This window comes from Strix uralensis, chromosome 9 (genome assembly GCF_047716275.1).
Source record: "Strix uralensis isolate ZFMK-TIS-50842 chromosome 9, bStrUra1, whole genome shotgun sequence".
NCBI lineage: Eukaryota > Metazoa > Chordata > Aves > Strigiformes > Strigidae > Strix > Strix uralensis.
The window spans coordinates 6,991,299-7,012,721 of NC_133980.1; the positions used below are offsets into that span (position 1 = coordinate 6,991,299).

Here is a 21,423-nt window from a genome sequence, read left to right on the forward strand (position 1 = left end):
TTTAAAGCAGGATCTGTCATATCCAACACGTGTGGCATGTTTAACTATCAGCTTTAAGAGCACCACTTTGCAAAAGTCTGGAATGCCCCCCAGTAGTTCTTCTTTTCTATGGTGGAGTCTTTACCACAATTTTTCAGCTCAAAATATGAATGAAGTTATGCCTTGCGAGCAGCTCTGTAGTGTATTGCAATAACAAGTGGAAAAAATCCATCATAATGTTTCTTTAATGCCCTTGGTATCCTCCAGAAAATGTGTATGCTGAAATCTGTATGTAGTAAACACTTTCCCTCTACTTAAAAAAATAGACAACAAAGCAGTGAGATCTGTAAATGTACGCATCATGCTGTGAATCATATGGTAAGTTTTGTTCACCTTTATAATATGAGGAGTCTAATAAGCCCCTCTAGCCACTGTTTCTCCTGTTAAGTAGCATCATCTGCCATTGACACGGGACTACAGCAGGAGAAAGGCAAATCTGGTGTGTACAAAGCAGCAGAAATCACCCCAGTGAAATCACTTGATAGAATAACCACTTGTCAGTGCTGGTAATCTTGGCTGGAATATGAGAGTTGAAGGTCTGAGTGATATATATTTTTTAAGGCAAATAAAATAACCTTTGTGTCATGGTATGTGTTTATGGCATTTCCCCACCAGCAGCAGATGATGCTGTGTGGGGACCAGACTGTGACATTCTTTTTCAAATGTTTCTTGCTTTACAATACACAAATGTCCCCTTGATTTAAATGGGACTGGCTGTTCTTTATGAAGAAGTGGGGCCAATAGAAAATGTTCCACTTTTTTAATCTTTAACTGCACGTCTTACCAACAGTGGTGTGTGTATAAATCATATAATTAGGTTGTGTAGCTGCAAAACTGAGGTGGCAGAATTGACTTATATTAAGTGTTGCCATGGCTTAATAAGCTCTGCTTTAGCACTGAGATGTTTTGTCAGAAAAAATCTGATTAGGACAAGCATTTTGGATTGTATGCTTGCATCTGCAAATGAAGAAGAGGGCAAAAAAGTATGTTTGTTCTATTAAAAACCAAGTATATTCTTTTGTCTTCTCAAAGTAAGCTGTAAAGCTAGAGTCTGTATCTGAAGTTTGTCCTGTAGAAGCTTTTTATTTAGTTTGTGTGTGATGGAAATATGATGGAATCGTATTTCTAGCTTGAAGAAAATTTTGGAATACTTTCAAGGAAGCAAAAGTGGCCAAATCTCTGCCAGGTCCATAAAGAGATTTTAATCACCAGTAGCAGAGCAGTTCTGGCTCAGTGCCTATCTGTATTATCAGGTATAATTGGCTTTGTCATTTGCTTTTTGGGTCAGAGGTTCTGTCTTGCCTGGATCATTCAATGTTATGAAAAGTGAAGGAAAAGTGAATATGTTTTCACTGATAACGTATGTGGAATTGGCATCAGTTTGTTCTAACTCAGTGATAATTTCTTCTACCTTGGGGCTTTGCTCCTGTCCATTAAAGCTCCCATACTGATGCCCTGGTGTCTGGTTCTAAATATATAGGTCCATGTTCAGACCTGTTATCCCATTCCTGCTGCTGCTGGAGGTGGCACTGGGCTAGACCTTGCCTGAACCACGGGGATGTTATGCTGACCTCCTTGAAGAAAAGGCGAGTTTGCTGCTGTCTTCAGTGGTGCTGGGATTTCACCCTATATTTTTGGGAGCCCTCTTCTGTTTCAGCAAGAATATTTAAATGTGTGAGGTGAGGTCTAGAGCTGGTAGAAAATATTACTGTATAGGAGTAGTGTAAATTCATACAGGTAGTGAGGACTGGCTTGAGCAATCCTAACACAGGCTTGAGCAAGCCTAACACACCAGTCTGCTCTCCTCTCTTACATGATGACTCTGTTTTCTTTTCCCTGTATCCTGGATACCAGACACTACGTATCTCTGCTTGAACTGTGTGGTCCCATTCCTCCAAATTAATTTCCAGAATAGGGTAGTTATATGGAATCCAAAAGATACCCGATTTCAAAGTTTTTTCTCTTCCTTATACTCTTTAAAGACTGAATAATGGCAACAGAGGAATCTCACCTCTAAAAGCTCTATGTTATACCCAAAGAGAGAATTGCGGGGTCAAAAAAAAAGTTTAAAAATTGGAGTTTTACTGGGGCTTCCAGGAAGACCAGGGTTTTATTCTGTTTCCAGCACCCAGCCAACTGTCTGTTAATACTTCTAGCTTCTTAAATGTTTGAAGTGCAATGCACATAGCAATAACAGATATTTCACGTTCCTAGAGATGCCACTTCTATTAGCCTGCACATTAATAACTTGGGCTTTTGGTCATCTGAAGCCAAGAGCACATGGCTTCAGGAAAGAACTGGAAAGAAGCAGCAGTGTGTTTCCTCGGGGGTGTCTGCCCTCAGCCTGCTCCATCTGCCTCACACCGATGCAGATGCTTTATGAGCGCCCATTTTGGCGAAGCACTAAGCACCTTTACCTCCCACTAAGCATGTGAGTTCAAGCACTCACTGTTGTTTCAGCAGCTGCTCTCTGAGAGTAAAGGAGATATAGCTTCCCCAAATATCTAGCTAATGTTTCTTTCTTGCTAGGGGTTGCTAAGTAGCAGTTTTTGTCAACCTCCTATCTGGTATCAAAACCTAAGAATATAAATCCTGTGATTTGCTAAGACACCCCTGACGAGGAAATGGCTCTGATTCCTTCAACATACAGAAAACTAAAAAACCGTTATCGCTAGGGAAAAAGCGTTAACATTAGCATTTACAATCTGGGGAGGAGAGGCTTCTTCCACTTATTTTCAGGAGAATAATTTAAGAATTGCATTAAAACAGTCTAGTCTACATGCAAATTTGATTTTTGACCTTTTGTGCTAATCAAAAGCCATGGTGCTAAAAAGCTGTGTACATTATTGCAGAAAGTATGGAGCAGAATTAACTAATATACCTTCAATATGGTTGTAACAGATTTGAAGGTTATTTCACATACTTCACTGCACAGGGATCGGGATCTAAATCACTAGAAATGCTTCAAGTAGCAATTATTAACTCTTGATGGAGATCCTGGTGATACGTGTAGTATACTATGGGTATCAAATATAGCGAGTAGTTTTGGTGGTTATGTGAAGTAGGGATATAATATAATAGGCCATAAAGATTTGAGAAAATTGCAAGCAAAGGGATTTTAAATAAACTGGGTACACTGTTAAATAATTAGGGCTACTTTAAAAAAGTATCTAAACCCCATTTGAACTCTGTTCCTAATGCATTTCACTGAGCATTTCTGGACACAGGAGGAGCATGTGCAAAATGAATTACCTACCAAAAACCACATGTCATTCACACGTGTACAGGCTTCTGCCACCATACACACTACACGGCAGAAAGTGCATTTTATACTCACAGTTAATTTGGTGCTTCTTATAAAATCCATTACTGGCAGGATCTTTTTCCCAGTGCTATCCCAATATGTTTTTGTTTCTTCTTTCGTGAGAGGACTGAAAGGTGTTTTCCGGTCTAGGAAAGGAAATCACAAAGCCATATACTGTGTTTTTTATATATGTTTTCTGTAGAGTATCCAGCAAGATGACAGGTAAAGTGGAGGAGGAAAGAGGAGGATGGGGATAGCTGTCTGGACAGTCAAGGCTGCCAGCACAGAGAAATGGGTCCCAAGAAACCCCTCAAACCCTCTCATTTAGCAAGGATCATGGAGGTTACTTCTGAGCTATCCCAGCTATTAGGCAAGTTGGCGTACCTGAAAAGATTGGCAGTTTTCTACTTGACAGCCTTTCCAAGATTTTTCCAATACGTTTGTTTCTGAAACCCAGAGTCAGTGAGTACTTCTGGGGAGGCAGAGACAGCCACTCAGTCGTCTGTGGCAAGATGTGAAGTCCATGAGGTTCTGGAATACAGAAATAAAAATAATTTCCACTGTCACATTTCAGTTATAAGAGATTTCCTTTTTTTTTAGAAAAAAAAGGAATTCTAAGGAGGAGTGAAAAGTGATCTAGAAAGCTTGCCAAAACAAAGGTGGCTAAACCAACCCATCCAGCTATAACTGGGTTTTGAAATTCCAGACTTTGCAACCTTTTGCATCAACAGCTTAGATTTTGCTGATGCATTAGATAAACATGTTCTTTCCATTTAGGCACTTTGCAGTGCTGATCATCTAAAGCATTAATAACTCAACACTTCGGTAACATAACATCCTGATCTTTTAACTGCAAAGGAAGCTGTTTTATTGTTCCCTGAATTTGTGAGGTTTGATTTCCTACAGATTTGTGCATTTGCCATCACCACCACCATAATCCCAGGCTTCCTGCATGTCCCTTCTGATCCACCCAGCTGGCATGTGACAGCCTGTGCTGTAGCTTGTCCAGAGTTTGTAACTGCTTCTGCCAAAAAACCTGTGTATCCACTGAGTCGGTCTGCCCTGACCTCGTTGAGGACAGATGCTCAGAGCAATTGTATAAACCACCTTTGCTTAGGGAACCAGACCAGTTCTTTCCTCCCTCACCTTCCCCTGCAAAAAATAAACCTAGATTGAATGTCAGTGTCACTTTTCACAAAGGAGTGCTCTGTTTTCAGTGAGCTCTGCTTTTAAGATGCCAGGCTGTGCGATCACAGTGACAAATGGAGAACCCCACTCAGAGCTCTCTGGACTTACCCCTCTATAAATCAAAGCGAGTGGACCTGATATTTCCCTTGCAGCATATTCTGCTTCTGATGGATTCTCAATTTTTCAACAAACTGCATTGTACACTTGGATTTAAATGTGTATCTGCTCCTTTTCCTTGGCAATAAGGAAAACTTTGAAATCAGTTCAGTCCTTACACTCTAGCAGAACTTGGACAAAAATGGATGGATGATTGCTACAGAATAGGAAGGTTATTTAAAATAACATGTTCGTGAGACATCTGGTATTTCACACCCACTGTTAAAATGGGGCTTAGCTCATATTTTTAATTTCACCTATGTGAGATACAGGCCTGCGGGTTGAATGCTCAGTGGTACCACACTGACAATGAGCTAAACTTGTTTCTTGTGATTTTTCTTTTTGGTAGGCAGTGTGATTTTAGGTCAGATATGAATAGATAAGTTGAGTAACCTTTACTGCTTCGGTTGACTTCACCTAACACTGTTGTAAGTTATCTCAGCATCAAGTCTAGGAAAAAAGCTGTGTCTGCTCTGTCTGAGAGGGTTTCCAGTACAGAAGGGAGGGAGGTTGGAAGAGGTCCTGCCTGCGTGAGACCTCTCACACCACTGCACTCTCAAAACCCTGATACCCGTATTATTTTCTTTTGTCTATCTATCCCATTTAATTCCTAGAAACTTCAGCGATCCCAGAACCTGTACTCAGAGAAACTTGTGTAAAATTGAAGCAATTATTTAACCAATAGATTTTTATAAACAAACATATCTGAAGGCAGAACTGGCTCTATTAAATCCATTTTATAATTGACTAAAGTACTACAGGACTGAGATCTTTTACCCCCCCTTGTTTTTCTCCTTCTTCCTTTTCCTTATTGGGAGGAGTAAGAAAATGACTGGTGATACTTTCAGAGTCATTCAGTGATTTATGAACACAAGCTGAGTTTTGGTGCAACACTTGCACAGGTTTGCTCCTTACGTGCTCCTCTCACCCTTGCTGTAAATTGAGGGGGTTATGTAAAATATGAATTTGTCTTCTTAAAAATCAGATTCTGGGAGTTTTATTTTATGCTCCTTTTAATGCCGATACTTTTGTCCCAGGAAATTGTCCACAAAGTCACATCAGCAAGTAAATGGTAGACAGGGATTTTACAGCCTCTGTGATAGATAAGTCCTCATTTTCCCTCTTTGAACAACCCCAAAGCTACTGCCAGAAGCCCAATACATGGATGGTCTGCAACTGGCAAACACAATCTAGTTTTATACTGGTTTCCTAAGCAAAACAAAAATGAACAAACCAAGTTTTCTTGTGTTAAATATTTGCACAGTTTTGTGGTAAACACTTGGTTTCCTAATTCCTATTTGTATTTTTCAAATAGATTTGCTTTTCCTCCCCAAAGACGCAATGTGTATCCTTTGGCAGCCTTATTTATCTGCAGGGTGCTGGAGCTCAGCGGTGGTGTGAGGACTAAGCCATCATCTCTGACCTGAGCATAACTCTGGCAGGGAGTGGGCAGCACCTCAGCCTTCTCGACCACCCTGCTGGAAGTGGCAGTGAGGGGTGAGCTACACATCTAGTTTGTGTGATGAAGATAGAGGCTTTCCAGAATTCAACTTGAGCAATGTATTTTCCCCTTTATGTTTCTCAATCACGAACTCAAAGCCAAGTGTTATCAGGGTCAACTGTGTTCCAAGTCACCAGGTTAATGACAGTAAGAAATGACTTTTATCCCCCTGTCTCTCTTTTGCCAAAATGTCATGCCCATTCCTCTTGAAATAAGGCTGTGGTCACCAGAATTTAAGCATCTGTTTACTCCAGGAGATGCTATTTGAGTCCACTCTGCCAGGATCTGCAGGGATGAGCATTGGTAACGAATGGAAATCCATCGAGGTGGAATGAGCTTGGGTCTCACTGTCACCACAATACACTGAAAATCTACCTTTGAACAAAAGTTTAGTTGCAATAATGAAATTCAACAATGGAAATGTGGGGCTTCATGGATACAAATTGTCTATAGAGATTTGCAGTGTGAAGTCTTTACTTTGCCTAAGCACTGACTTGATTACCTAAATCATGTACAATCATAGATCAAATCTCAGAAGTTAATTTCCCCCCCCAGAACTGTAGAAATGTCTGGAGTTTAAGCCCCAGACTCTCTCAAACTCTCTTCAAGTCAGCCACACACATACAAGCAGTATACAGTGCTTAAGAGCATGTGAAATCTGCTGTTACCTGTATATATGTGCTCCACATAATCAGGGTGCATTTTAGCAAACATGTCCTTTATCTTGTTTATTTTGTCAGCCTTGAGTTCTGTCACAAATGGTGTGTACATAACTGAAAAAGATACTTCTCTAGTGATGGCTTCTTCAATCATAGCCTAAAAAAGGCAAAGAAATGATACATTTCATGTCAGTTAACGGCTAGTTAAAAAAAAAAAATAAAGAAAAATAATTACTTTCTCAGATTATATTTTCCCTTTAATAATTGCACAGTCATGTAAAGATAACATATTTTGGTCCTGAATATTAATTAGAGGGGAATTTAAATTAGTTCCAGAAAACACTGCCTATCTATACTCAGAAAATCAATTTAATGGAGAAAGAACATTTGTAAACAGTTTTCAGTGCAGCGAGCCTATGTCTTCAATGAGGAGAAAAGTATTAGATAAATTATCTTTTAGATGAAAAGAAAAAAGGGATTCCATGCTCTCTGAAGGTCACATCTTTCATCTGAGGGTTTTATTCAGTCCTTGGGAGCTGGTTAAACAATACTAAGCATTCATATTACCCCTTGAGTTGGCATGAATCAGACACTGTGCCTATATGGAATATTAGTCTTAAAATATTGCATTTAAACACCATTTGCATTAAGAGTAAAATTCACTCCTGTGCAGAGGGCAACACGAAGCTTATGAACCTTGTCATCCCTTAAAAATGACTCAAATGATGCATTGTGCTGGTCTTATGCAGAGAGGTGGATTTCACACTCGGTGGACCCAAAGAACAGGTTGGTGCTGGAACTGCCAGGAGGAGCTACCAGCCTGGAAACAGCCTTGCTCAGTACCCTTATCGATCAGGGCAAGGGAGGTTGAGCTGCAGTTGAGCTGGGGTTTGGGAAAGACCATGTTCAGCACTGCTTTGGATGCATCTGTTGCTAACAAAGATTTTGTCTTCCTGATGTGGGCGGTCCTTTCTGGAAACTGGTGGAACAGCAAAGCTTCATTAATGTATCATGGAAAAAGTGTAAACATGGTTAAGAGAGACAATCTGAACACAAAGTTAATAGAGATGGTCAGAAAAGCATGAGAGGGAAACATACATATATTTTTACAGGGTGTACGAATCTCCCAGATCACCTTATACACTGAAGTGATTCACAGAAGGTATTGTTATGGGAATAGCTTGGCATTTTATTGACATGTCCTCACTTCTGTTCTCCAGTCTATCCTCCACCTATGTAAAATTATCCAAGACATAGTGTGCCTCCGTGAGTCATTTGTTTAGCTGATGACTGCTCCCACCAACCCAGAATGGAAGGCTGAGAGTGCCAACTAGTTAAGTATCTATGTCCTTCTCTTTAATGGCTTTAGACAAGAGGTTCTCTGGTATGGTCTTATGTCAATTTATTTTCATCCTGTTTATTGGTATGGGGTGTGCAGAAATACCATAGATGTGCTATAATTATTTTGAGCAGATATTGGGACAGGCTGCCATACATGCACCCTGAGTGCTCTTATGCTGAATACTCTGCCTGGATGTTGAGGGTATCGCTGGGGATTTGTTTATGTTTTAGATTACTATATTTAAACAGCCCATTATCCTGCGTTTACTGGAATGGAAGCAGCCTGGAGTGGCCAGCATTTAGCCTTGGAAAATTAACAAGCTTCAAATGTGTGTAATAGTATCATGACCACCCGGGGCAGTAATAACTTTCCTCCCCGGTGAGGAGTTCCAGCTTTCCATGGGCACAGCCGTGTTATCCATGGTTAATGCCACAGATATGGAGGTATCAGACCAGAAAATAGCAAGTGTGTCCTCCTGCCAAGAGCTTGGGGGCCCACAAATGGATCTGTGCCCGTTCCTCCCTGTAGGAATACTTACCAGTCTGCACTGATTTATAGGAAAGTGATTTTAGGATTTCATATTTCTATGGACTTTAATTATCTTGTCGTTTAGGGCCCTTAGAGTATCAGCAGCAAAACAATGGTACCAATCTAGCTTTTCAATGAACATTTTAAAAAAAACGGAGGCCTACTTGTTCAAGTTTTATTGAATTTCATATGTAAACATAGGCACAGAATTAGTTTATCCTTATTTTGTGTGAGATATTGGACATTCTGCTTATTTTCTATAGCTTGGCAGCCATTTCCTAGTCTGGATTAATATGAGCATGAGAATGTGGTTTTGGGTGTATCCATACACTTCAGATTTAAAATACATGGAGTAAGGCAGTGAGATGAAAATGTGAGCAGCTGGACCAGACAAGCTCTGTATTCTGCCTGCAAAGTTCACTTTTGGCTTTCTCATTCTCAAGAACAGTTCAAAGTCATGCCTATAATATCTCTGCATTGCCATGTACCCATGGCTACTCTGCACAGCATGCAAATAGTGACTAGCTCAGAGGGCAATAACGGTAAAATGTCAGCCAACAGGGAAAAGAATAGATCCGTAGTCTCTGGTCAATACTGCTACTGAAGGTATTATTATTACCCAAGAGCATTTTTTTTTCCCCAAGCTACTGACCCTGGACATAGATGCTATTTGTTTTATTATCCTCTTGGATTTTTATGGGGTAAAGTCTTTAAGGATATAAAACTTCAGCCCATAAAAACTTTGGAGGAGAAAACTTTATACGATGAAATCCGTAAGGATTTCTCTGCCTAAGCCTTTATGCACTGAAGTCCATACCCATGGATGGATATCTGAGAACGTGTCCGGGAAACAGGGATGCCTACAGAACATCATCTGTCGTGCTGTACACTGTGCAGCTACTCAAGATATAGTCACACTGTGGAGAGGATTGCAGGAGCTCCAGTGGACCTTCAAAAGAGTCCTTGCAGAGAGGATAGGACAACTGTTTTTCCATTTGCATGTGTTTTGGTGTCTTTGCATCTGAAGGGTCCTTTCTGCAATGTCCGCTCAGATACATCAGGGAGGATGTGGAAGACATGTCAGGCTCTTTCATGAGTATGGAGGTAGCTGTTAAACTGATAAAGATGATAAAGAAAGATGATTTTTTTTTTTTTTTGCGTATCTTGCAAGTGAACTCTGCAGCAATATCTCATCACATGGTGCTACACTCCAGCTTTCAATTCCAGCAGTTAGAAAAAGTGAAGTTGAGATGACCTTAAACTATAAGAAAGAGCTCCTCTAGCAATGTACAATAATGTAAGGACTACGGTTGACACAAGTTCACTGAATCTGGTGGTTTACTTCAGCAGTGGACAAAATCTATTGTTTCAGCAAGGATGGAAGAACTTGCTCAAGAAGAGGATGGAGAGTAATTTGATTATAGGGAAGATTTCTTTTTGTAGTTATGGGACTGACTCATGCTCTGCTATGTCAGGAGGTTTATATCCCTGTTTTGGATGTGTGGGGAATCAGAGAAAGTCTGCAGAGAAACCATCTGGAGACAAAGTGTCTCAAGGAATATTTATATTGTCAGCACTTCTATTAATATACCAATTAATTCCTTCACGAAACACAAGCATTCACAAGGTTTAAGGGATGTACATTGCTATCATGACAATTAAAAAGGCAAAAGACATTCCTAAACAACAAACTTTGTTTTGATCAAGTGTTTAAACATATATTTGATCAAACACCACATACTCTTCTTCTCTGAGCACCTTGGCTCTACAATATCCTTGCATTCTACTGTATCTAGTAATATTACATTTCACAAACCTTTTAATAAAACTTAAACTTTAGCCTAAACACTCTTATACTGTCCCTTCAACACCCACTAAAATTCTGTTAAGAGCTCATAAAATGAATAGGTAGATGCACAAGAAACAAAGCTTTCCCGTGCCAACTTTTGATGGCAAATGATATAACTACTTCAATATTTTTATGAAGCTCTTGCCATTTTGGCTGCTTAGAGCAGACATAGAAGAAGAAAAATGGCACTGTAGCAGAAAATTCTTCATAACAGTGACAGTAGCTTTCCCTGCTACAGTCCCTAACCTTAATCCTCTTTAACTACAGAAAGGTTTAATTTGGAAAATCCAATTATCTTGACATCTAGAATTAGCCAAAAATTTAGATATCTTTCTAGTGCCTTATCTTGGAGCTGCAGTGCACACTCAGCCACTGTCTCATTTACAGTACAGCAGGAATTGATGCTTTTATTGATGATTTTTATTAATGTAATGATATCAGTCAGGGTAAAGCCATTAGCCTTTTCTATGAACTGCTTCCACTCTTAGGCTGGTAGTTAGAATTATGGGTGCACTGTGGTGCAACCTATGTGCTTTTCTCTATATCTTTCCAACCATAAAGAAGTATCTGGCAGCCCTGCCACTAAGCCTGTTGCTGTTGTGATATGAATATCTTCTCACCAGCATGATCTTCTTACATAATTTTTATTTTTTTTTTCTGTGGGAAAAATAAGTAGACAGAGTGCCAGAGCATATCCTTTTCTCAATATGTTTATGGTATGAATAAATCATGTATTGTACAGTAGATGAGAACTTTTTGCTTATCTGCCATGTAATGCCTCCCCATTAATGTAGGTCACATCAAATATCAGCTTATTTAGGTTCTTAAGTTATTAACGTATTTAAGTCTCTGCGAGTTATTTTGTATGCAGTATATTTTGAAAGCCGATTTGCAGAGCGCCACAGCGATAGATCCATGTATTCCGCTGACTTCTGAAAGGCAGAGTCAGATGCAGATGGGTTACCTTAGGCTTCAAGATCTGTTTGATGCTCTAATAAGTATCGCTTTATGTTTTGGGAGAAAAGAAATCCATGCTTTATATCCTTCCAAAGACATCACTATTCATTAAAGAAAAACCCCAGAATACATAGAGTATGGAAAAGGCTGGAGGCTGCTCTTGAAACTCTGTCCATGATGCCGGCAGGTCGGAAAGCAGGGACTGAGCACAAATGTGGAAATGCAATTCTAGTTTGGGGAAGATCTCTGCCCACAAGCCTGTCCTCTGGTCTCACAAACTCCTGTGCCTGGAGAGTGTCATGGGAGTCCTCAGCTCTTATATCACTTGTTACCAACTGAGGACCTTACCCTTTCATCTCAGCACAGGGGTAAATGGAAAGGATTTCAGTGTTTCTTTGCTATGGTGGAGTGACTCTGAGACCAGTGAAACAGAGGCTATATTTGCTTTGCAAGGCTGATCCAGAGCATTAACCAGAGCCCCTGTTACTGCTCAGATTATGGTTTGTTGCCATCGGTATCTACCGTGCATATCTGTACCAGGTGGCAGCTCTCACTCCAAGCATCCCTGCAGAGGTGGCTCCTGGCCTGGGCCACCTACCTCTGCCCCAGCTGGGGCCTCATGATACCCTGGGACACTGCGATGGGAGCAGAGCCGGTCCAGCAGAATGAGCTGGGCTCCCTTGGCTAGTCAGCGTAGCTGACGTGCTGTGCTTGTAGGCTCTGGGCCACCCAGCTACCTGCGGTGCAGACGTGCTTCCTTGGTGTGGTAACAGAGGCAGACAGAAATCTGCAGTGGGGTAGTGGATGCAAACATCAAAGAACCACCCCTGTGAATGGTCTGATTATCCTCTATGTGAAGCTATTGGCCAAAACCACAGCTTCTAACCAGTTTTGTTAATATTGCCCCTTTCTTAAAGATAAGAGAGTTTTCCTGGTGAGAGATACCCTAATTTCAATAAGGCAATCCACTGTGACTGTTCTGAGTGGCAGGATGCCCTTCCAGTGCTGGGAGAAGCCTTTTGCAATCACAAGTCCTCAGCAGGTGTTGGGTCAGCTCCTCATGGCTCCTGCTATGTCAGGAGCAGGTCACAGTTTAAACAGCAGGGTTTTTTTGGTGGAAGCGGCTTATAAACTGTGCTTAGCTGAACAGCTTTGGTAGCGCGGACTCAGAGAGACATCTTAACTCAGACAGGCAGAGCTAAAGGTTGAGCAACGCTGAGTGCTTTACGGGACTGTAGTCAGAATCCACTGGCCAACACCCGGATGCTGCATCCATCTGGTGATTCAGACAAGTGCTTGAGGGACAGGGAGTGACCCTGGCTAGGAAATGCTCCTGGGAGAAATGTGGGATACTTGCTGTAGGGGGTTTTTAGGGCTTTTAGCCCAAAAAGAGAAAAAAAAAAAAAAAAGAGAAAAAAAAGAAAAAGGAAACTAAATTGCAGAAACTAACTGGAGGAGATGTCAGTCCTTCCTAGCACTGAGCTCAACATCTTTTGGGAACTTGACTTAAATGTGAAGAGATGAATCAGACAGCCAGAGTTGGTGACTGATGTGGTTAGCCTGTAAAATGGACAGCACTGTTCAAAGGGGCAGCAAAAAATCATGCCTGAGTCATTGCAATAGCAAACTACTTTATGTGGCTGAATGGTTGCTAATTTAGTAGAAGACAAGTTGACTGTATATAGAGATGTTTCTGAAAAGTGAGTTTATCTCTTTTTGTGTGATGTTCTCTGTAGTTCTTCCAGAGCAGATGTGCAGACGGAAAGCCACATAACCAGTAATGATCCTGGGAACAGCACAAACTCCTGCCTGTAGCTTCATCTCCCCAAAGAAAAGAGATGGTATACAAAGAAAGGGAAGGTAATAATGAATGTGTAACTTCTTAAGGACCTTTGCAACTCAAGGGAACAATAAGGGCCTGAGAACAGCACAAAATGGCTGGTTTCCTATGCTGATTTATCAGGTTTCTTTTGTAAATCTTAAAGCTCCGCTTTGAGACCCAGTAAAAGCCAGAATGAATTGAAAATTCTACTTGTGAAATATGCACATTACTTTTGAGCTGCCCTGTAGGGTTTTTTTAATGGTCTGAAGCTTTGCTGTCCAGGTTGTTCCTGTTGAACATCTTTGAGACATGATTTATGGGCCTCTGTTAACAGTTAAAACCCTAATTGGGTTGGTATTTTGCTTCATATTGGGATTTCAACAGCTACCAACTACAGCAAGGTATATGTTGCCTGTTAAATTCAGCTGGTATTAAATAAATCCATCTTTCCTGAAATTAGAGACAATTAATCCATTTGTTTTAATAATTGTGACATTTAAACTAATAACTTATCTTAGCATGTAAATATAAGCATGATTCAAGCAACGATTACTCTATCATGAATGAACTGGTACCAGAAAAATAGAAGTAGCTAGAAAATATGTGGAGGCAGATATTATTAAAGAGGAAAGAATACAAGAAAAATGTTAAATTCCTTGGTTTTGTACATGTAGAATTGTTTCTGGAATGGAAATATCAGCAATAACAACAGCAATAAAAAGCTCCCAAATCAGTATCAACATGATAGAAACTCTCTGTTATGTTATTTTATTTGCCTTCTCAATCCAGTTTTCAATTACTCCATATTTTTACTAGTGTACCTGAGAGCGGAATGAAGCTGATTTTTTGCAGCTGAGAGTTATGTCTTACAAATAGTGTATTCCAAAGCCAGACTGGTCTGAATACCTAAAATGGCATACATAGGAAGAGACCCATTTTGCCCTGAAAAAGTGTTGATAATTAATTTTAACAAGTTGCTTCAGCCATGATGCAATGAGAACATAGGAAACCCCTGAACTGGACAGAAGCTGCACTGAGATCATCTGGATACCAGTGCAGTGTCTTAAGAATGAACTGATCTTCCCGCTTATGGGTCAAAATCTTTTTGTTCTTCTAATGTGCAGGGTGAGGAAAATCATTGCATCCCAATTTTCCACCACAAAATGAAAAGCTCAGTGCTTCAGGGCAAGTGTTTCCTTCGAAATGGCCATAGATACAGAAGAGGGAGGATTATGTATTGGTTTCTATGAAGGGGGATAAGAGAAATATTATCTCTTTTCTGACGTGAGAAAATTCAAAATTAATTCTTAAAGCAGCAACAAGCTCCACAGACCTCTGAGACAACATAGACTCGCGCATATTAGGCACTTACTTCTGCCTGTACACGCAACAGTCATTGACCTCAATGGGATTTTCCCCCAGATTTGATTAAAGAAGGGACTTTTCTGCAGTGAAGTGTGGCACAGCGTGATCTGCTAAAATAGCCTCGAGAATTAATGAGAAATACATTTTCTCAGCGATATGGTGGCCAGGCTGCCCAGAGAGGCTGCCTGTCAGCTCCTATCAGTCATTCCATTAGGAGGATTGCAAAACATCCCTGCCGTTGCCAGCTTGGAAACGTCACGCTGCATAGCAGGACGCGGGTCAAGCGTGAGCATGCAGGACTGCTGATGGGCCTCGTCACCAGCTGAGACTGCGGAAGAGGTTTTGGCTACCAAGAGCTTTTTCCTTTTAACTTTCTTGCCTTTGATCGTCACTCCACAAGGTGTGAGATAAAGCTGAGCTCTAAAGGAGTTGACAGCGTTCATCGCTGCACCGTAGGTGTTCAGCCACCTTGCAGGGCTGGGTTATCATTTGCTTTATTGTGTGATGTGTGTATTGCTCTGTGCTTGCAACAGCCCAGATTTTTGAAATGGAAATACCTGATGTTCATAACAGCTACGAGAGAGCAAAACAAATGTCTGAATACCCAAACCTCCATGTCAGCCAATGCCTGTACTACTGGAAGCTTTCTCTGTGACGTTGAGTTTAGCTGACAGAAATATTCTCAGAAACACAAGTTCGTGAGCTCTGTGCGCAGCAGTCACAGAGCCAGAATTTTCAATGTTCTAAGAGCATCTCTGTGATAGCTGCAATCTTGGCCAAAACACTGGGGCTGAACTGGAACTAAAGCTAAAAGCCCAGTTTACTCCAATGCAAATTAAAGGTCTCCATTTGAGCTGTAGCAAGTACACACTGGCTACCTGTAATTAAGGCTTTTGGTACAGATGGTCATGGAAGCATAGAAATATGAACCTACGAGTTTGAAATGCCTTCCTGGGGTTCTTTTAGTTTCTGCAACATATGTGTTGCTGGTGCAATGGCACTTAGTGTAAGACTTTGCCTAGATGGGTTTGACTTTGGATATAAATGCATAACGGATGCTAGAGCCGAACCTTTAGTATAAAATAGGCCACATGGTTTTCACAATGGAATAATAAAAGCAATTAAACTTGTAGCGTGCTAATGAGTTAAGCCTGAGATGTTTATAAATTAGGTAACAAAGGCACTTTATACTAAGTTGTCTGTGCCAGATATTGGTAAAATCAGGCTATGACTTTCAAGATATTTACAAAGTTCATGTTTGACAATGTTGGGCATTTTTGACATTGTAGTATAGGTGTGATATATTTTTACTCATGAAATGAAACATCCAGCTTATATTGCACAGTTTTTATCCAGTGGAAATATTTACAAAGGTGTGAGTAAAACTGGACAGTTTGGAGAGGGACTCTTTCTATGGGATGAAATATCTCAAGTCTATTGTTTGTTTTGCTATTACCAGCTGAGAAATTGCATTGCTGACAATAAATGCCAGGGAGCTTACCTGACTATAGTAATAAGTAAGTTTAAACTTTGCCTTGCTGCTACCACTCTGAAGATATCTACCATTATACATTTAATAACTTTCACATTATTTTTTATTGTGATGAACTCTATTTAACTCACCTATTTTTAATCTAACAGCCAATATGCAAATCATCCAGTGCATATTCTGTAGTGGGTTATGAAAAAAAGCCTATCCATTTGATTATGTGTTAACTTGGCATGTATATTTTTAATCCATGGAATAAAATATTTGAATAGAGAAAAAGGCCCAACTTACTGAATAATATTATCCATTGCAAATTACTTTTTCACCTCTCATCAGCATTATACCTTTATCTCAGAGTGGAATGGAAGGCGGGTATTAATATTCAAAACCAACACAGGGCATTAGATATTACATATCACTGTACAGAAGATCCAGAAATAGATGATTTACTTTAAAGGGGATAATCAAAGAAAGCTAATCAAAAAGCTAATCAAAAAGAATATTTAAAGTTGCCTTGATCATGATCCATAGGTACATATATAGAGAGAAGATAACAAGTACTAAAGGGCCTTTAAGCGTTCAGAGATGAATGCATAATACAGATTGCTGGAAGTTTGGACCGGACAAGTAAGATCCCAGTTTGTAAACTGGGGGAGAAACAGGGGACAACCATGCAACAAATCACCTATTATATGAGTTATGGCAAAATATTCTTGTTATTAAACTGTTTAAATGGGGATTGGGTAACTTTCTCAAAACCAGTCTCTTCTTTCCTCTTTTGGCACCAATGCAGGAAGGTCAGGGTGCAATTCCGTGGTATTTTTATGCAGGAAGTCAGATAATTCATCAATATGAGCCCATCTGGCCTTAAAAATCTGACAGTACAAACCTTGCAGTATGCCTAAGAGGAGCTACACAGTCACATGGAACAGATTACTGCTGAAGAAGAAGAAATACTAAAAGTTAATAATGAGGAGGGGAGTGATTTGGGGATGTTTTAAGAAGAATTTTGAAGAAAGAGGGCTCCTGGCAGTTGATGTCAGGGGTAGAAGAAGTTCAAAGGAAAGTATAAAACCAAAATCAGGAGAAGAAAACCAAAGGAGATACAAGATAAAGACTGCTCTGAGCATGAGGAATATATCAGGAGAGAGAAAACAGTGATTTAGAAGTAGGATAAATAATAAAGAGCTTTGCAGTTGTGAATTAAGAGCCTGAATCTTTTGCAGTAAAGACATCATTGAAGGATTCGAGTGGTCTGTACAATGTTTTGAAGCCATGAAAGAAGTAGAAGAGAGGCTGTGGGGAGGAAAAGCCTCTTCCAGCAGTTAAAAGAATCATGAAAAGAAGAAACAAAAGTAGTCAATGACACACCAGAAGATTATATCATGCCCCACTGATCAAAGCAGAGTGACGTATCTAATCTAAAAATCTTTCTTCAGAAAAGTAAAAAACAAACCGTCCTGTTCACCATCTATTCCCTTCCTCCTCAAAAAATTTTGCTCACGGTTGTGAGCCAACGTGAGCAAGTTCTGGGGCAGAGGAGTAGTTAGCAAGAAAAGCGTGCATCAATAGCTGTTGCTTTGGTTACAAAGGCACATGAGCATGTATAGTCGTGACAAGTTATTTTCAGCTTTACACCGTGAAAGAGGGAGAATATTAATAAAAAAGATTATGTTACCTCTGCTTGGTCTCTCTGTCGTGGAAAGTCCCAGTGCAGTGTCACATGCTACATCATCCTGCATAATTGTTGCTGTGTGCTCTAATGACATTGAAGTCACCCCTGATGCTGAGTGCACAGAACTCATCAGCTCGGGAAGGAAAAGGTAACTGGTGCTGGGGATATATCTTCATGAACAGCGTTTCTTAAGTGATAGCTATTAACTTGAGTGGGAGCAGTACTGGGCACCCAACTGCCTCTACTGCGTGTGTGTCAGCATATAGATACCGCTGAATTCTTAGCCTAGCCCACGCTAAGGCATACGCACAAAAGGCACAAAATTGCAGAGCAATCTCTGTCTCCCAGTGAAAATCAAGCATGGTGGGGGATCAAACAAATGGTTAGATCTCTACTGACATTTCAAAGCTTCTGCAGACAAAGATGACAGCAATTCAAGTTCAGGAGAAAGGCAGAGAAGGAGTGGGAACGGGACACAAACAGCATGGTGGTGCCTCTTGGTGCTACAGGGGTCCAGAAAGGCCCACACATCAACTCTCCATCAGGAAGAGAAATGAACTGTGAGCTCTGGAGTGAAGCAGAGGTGAATGATTCCTACCACTACCAAAATCCTTTGGCCCTTGCTATCTAGAAGGTGATGGTAATAGCTGGAAGCGATTCAGTAGTCCCACTTCTGTTCTGGTTCATTCCACCTTAGTCCAACCACAGCTTCTGGTTTAGACTCTACAAGGAGGCACCGTGATGAATCTTGTCCTTCGTGCCACTTTTTCGGCCCCGTTACATAGCAAGACAGTCGGAACCCCTGGGGAAGAGGACAGCTATGACAGCTTCTCCTTTAAAGGTTTATTCTTTGAAGCTTCATGTCCATGACATCAAGAAGGGAAGTCAAAGGATGCCAGTGTTAAGAGACAAAAAAAGACATTCCATTCAAAGAAATGACCCCTTCATAAAACCTGTTTGTGAACTCAAGATTTTAAACGAGTCTGACCCACTGGGGGAAAAAATCAAACTGTTCTGTACAGAAGAAATTCTCTGCTGGAAAACATATAAGAAAGTTCACAGGCCCTGCAAACACTAGCCCAGTGGGTAATTCTCTGAATGAGATGCACTTTGCACTCACAGCAGTACTGAAATTCAGCAGCTCCCAGGACTGAGATTTATTCCATTTTACCAATAAGAATGCAACTAATAATAGTTTTAAAAAGGAAGAATTTACCGTGTAAGTGAAGATAAAAGACCAGATTATGATCTTTATTACTCTGGCTTATGTCACACATATTTTGCACAGATGTCACAGATGTTGTCACAGAATAAGCCCAAAATAAACAGGATCAGAATCAGACTTCGAAATTTTATTGCAAGGGACATATATGGTTCTTAGCATAGTTAAATTCCCTGTACGGACAAGGAGGACCTGAGGGCCAGATCCACTCTGCAAGGCAGAAGGGTCTTCCACTGCCTGAGGCCCAAATGCTGCTCTCCCTCTGAAATGCACTTTGGTCCCACTGAAACCGGGGGGTGAAGGCTGGGAAACCACTGGCAGTGATAAGCTCCTGCAGCAATAAACTTCTCCCAGCAAAGGATCTAGCAACCATTCACTCCAAGTTTGTGAGAGCTCTCTTCAGAGCAGAAGGGGGAACCCTTAAACTTAAATTTGTGCTGATGTGGCTGAACAGCCACCTCAAATAAGTATCACTCAAGAGACGAGTCTCATTGAAGTCAATGGTCTACTCCCCACATAAGTTGTCTTTGTAGACTGGGGTCTTACCTAGCCATCCTTCACAGAGTACTTTAGACTCCTCTGAGACCATTCGTTACAGTCATTTTTTCCTCCCCTTCCGGTTGAAGAGTTTGGAAAGGTGTCAGAGGATTAGTATCATGCAAATTGCAAAAGGAAAGTGTCACTAAGGTAGGAAGACTTTACAAAAAATAGCTTAGGGGACTATACAATATCCAGAATTAAATTTTACAGCAGTCCATAAAATTGAAGTATGAGCCAAGGGTTAACAACCTTGAATTTTGCCCTTAAAATTAGTCCAAGAAAATCTACTTCATTATAAATACGGTAGTACTATATAGTGTCCTGTTGATTGATATGCCCAAGAGCTACCTTTGTCGGCAGCCTTTTAAGCAGTAATCCTTCATTTTAGTCTTAATAGTGAGATGGGCACCTCCTTCCTCATTGGGCTGTCAATTTTTACCTGCCAATACAGTTTGATGAGCTTGCTTGTATGCTGCTCAGTGCCTCCTGTCAGACAGTACATATAGTCAGCAATCATGGCGCTCCTGATGACAAAAGCAGAATAAATGAGTGTACAGGGAGAGAAGGATGTATGTAGCAATATTTAAAGGAGGTAATATTAAAAGAGCATAACATGAGGTTTGTATCCAAAGATTACACATAACTCTCAGTCTTTGTCCAACTTTAAGACAAGCCTTAGTAAATATTTTTAGCTAGTTAAACTATCTGCAAGCAAACAACCCTACATTTTCTTTTAACAGCTTTTCCATATTTTACTCTGAGCAAATATATAATGACTGCTATACAATATTTTAATCTGGATTTTCTTTTTTTGCTTTAAAGTATTTATGGGTGAAATATATGTAAGTACTTTTCTTCTAGGACAGCAACATGTAGCTTGGCAGTCTGAGAATATCACTTGTCTATGGCAAACTCAGACATAGTTCACCTTTGATTAAACTATATCTTTAAAAAAAAAACCCCAAACTAAAAGAAATCAGCTATCTTTCTACCTAATTGAGTATGCTTTAGTACTCCCACTGTCTGTGACAATCATTGCATTACTCTTTCTAGACTGAGGGATATTAAAAAACTATTGTGAAATGGATATTAATGCAGAGTCTTAACAGACTTTAGAAAATCAGTTTGCTTTTATGGCTGTCTCTCCACACTGCTCTCTGTTTCCTTTCCTCTAGAGATTCCAAATCCAATTAAATGTGACTAGATGTAATTCCAAATTGTCACTTTAGTCAATTAAACATATAATAATCTTGTGTACCTAATTACTAGCACCAAAAGTTTATTTGTTGATGTAGTGCTATCAATGTGTACTTCTGCATGTTCCCCTTATCATTGCCTATATATTAATTGTGCTTTGACATTACTGTAAATTGAATTTGAAATTTCCCCCTAGTTAAAAGTGTCTCACAAACAGTAATCCCAATCCTGTTGTAATACCCTTTCAGAATGTACTTTCCAAGGCTGTATTATATTCTTAATGAGATATAACCAAAAATACACAGATTTAACAATAAACATTTCAAAGCAGGCCCAGTATCTGGGGGTAACATATTGTTACAAACAGGAACTAAATCTTCCCTTAGATGTTCTCATACAGCTCCCATTAATTTCACTGGGAGAAAAGCAATTCAGTAGGATCCATGGATTTCTGCATAAGGACTGGATTTATCCATAAGCTTTATCCAATGCTCTTTCAAATCATTGGCAAAAATCCTCTTGACTGCACTAAAACAAAGAGCAATTTCTAATTGAACATCGTCAGCCCAGCTGGCACAGGATGAACAAAG

At 40.1% G+C, this 21,423-nt stretch overlaps 1 protein-coding gene across 1 annotated transcript in view; it reads right to left on the reverse strand.

Annotated features, from left to right (window-relative positions):
* Positions 1-21,423, reverse strand: part of SPATA16 (spermatogenesis associated 16) — an 81,908-nt gene that overhangs the window by 22,805 nt on the left and 37,680 nt on the right. Inside the window, exons 4-7 of the mRNA XM_074878172.1 lie at positions 20,076-20,160; positions 6,857-7,004; positions 3,728-3,874; positions 3,377-3,489 (exon numbers count right to left, since the gene is read on the reverse strand). Of these exons, the coding sequence (XP_074734273.1) occupies positions 3,377-3,489; positions 3,728-3,874; positions 6,857-7,004; positions 20,076-20,160 (493 nt within the window). The remainder of the gene's footprint in view (positions 1-3,376; positions 3,490-3,727; positions 3,875-6,856; positions 7,005-20,075; positions 20,161-21,423) is intronic.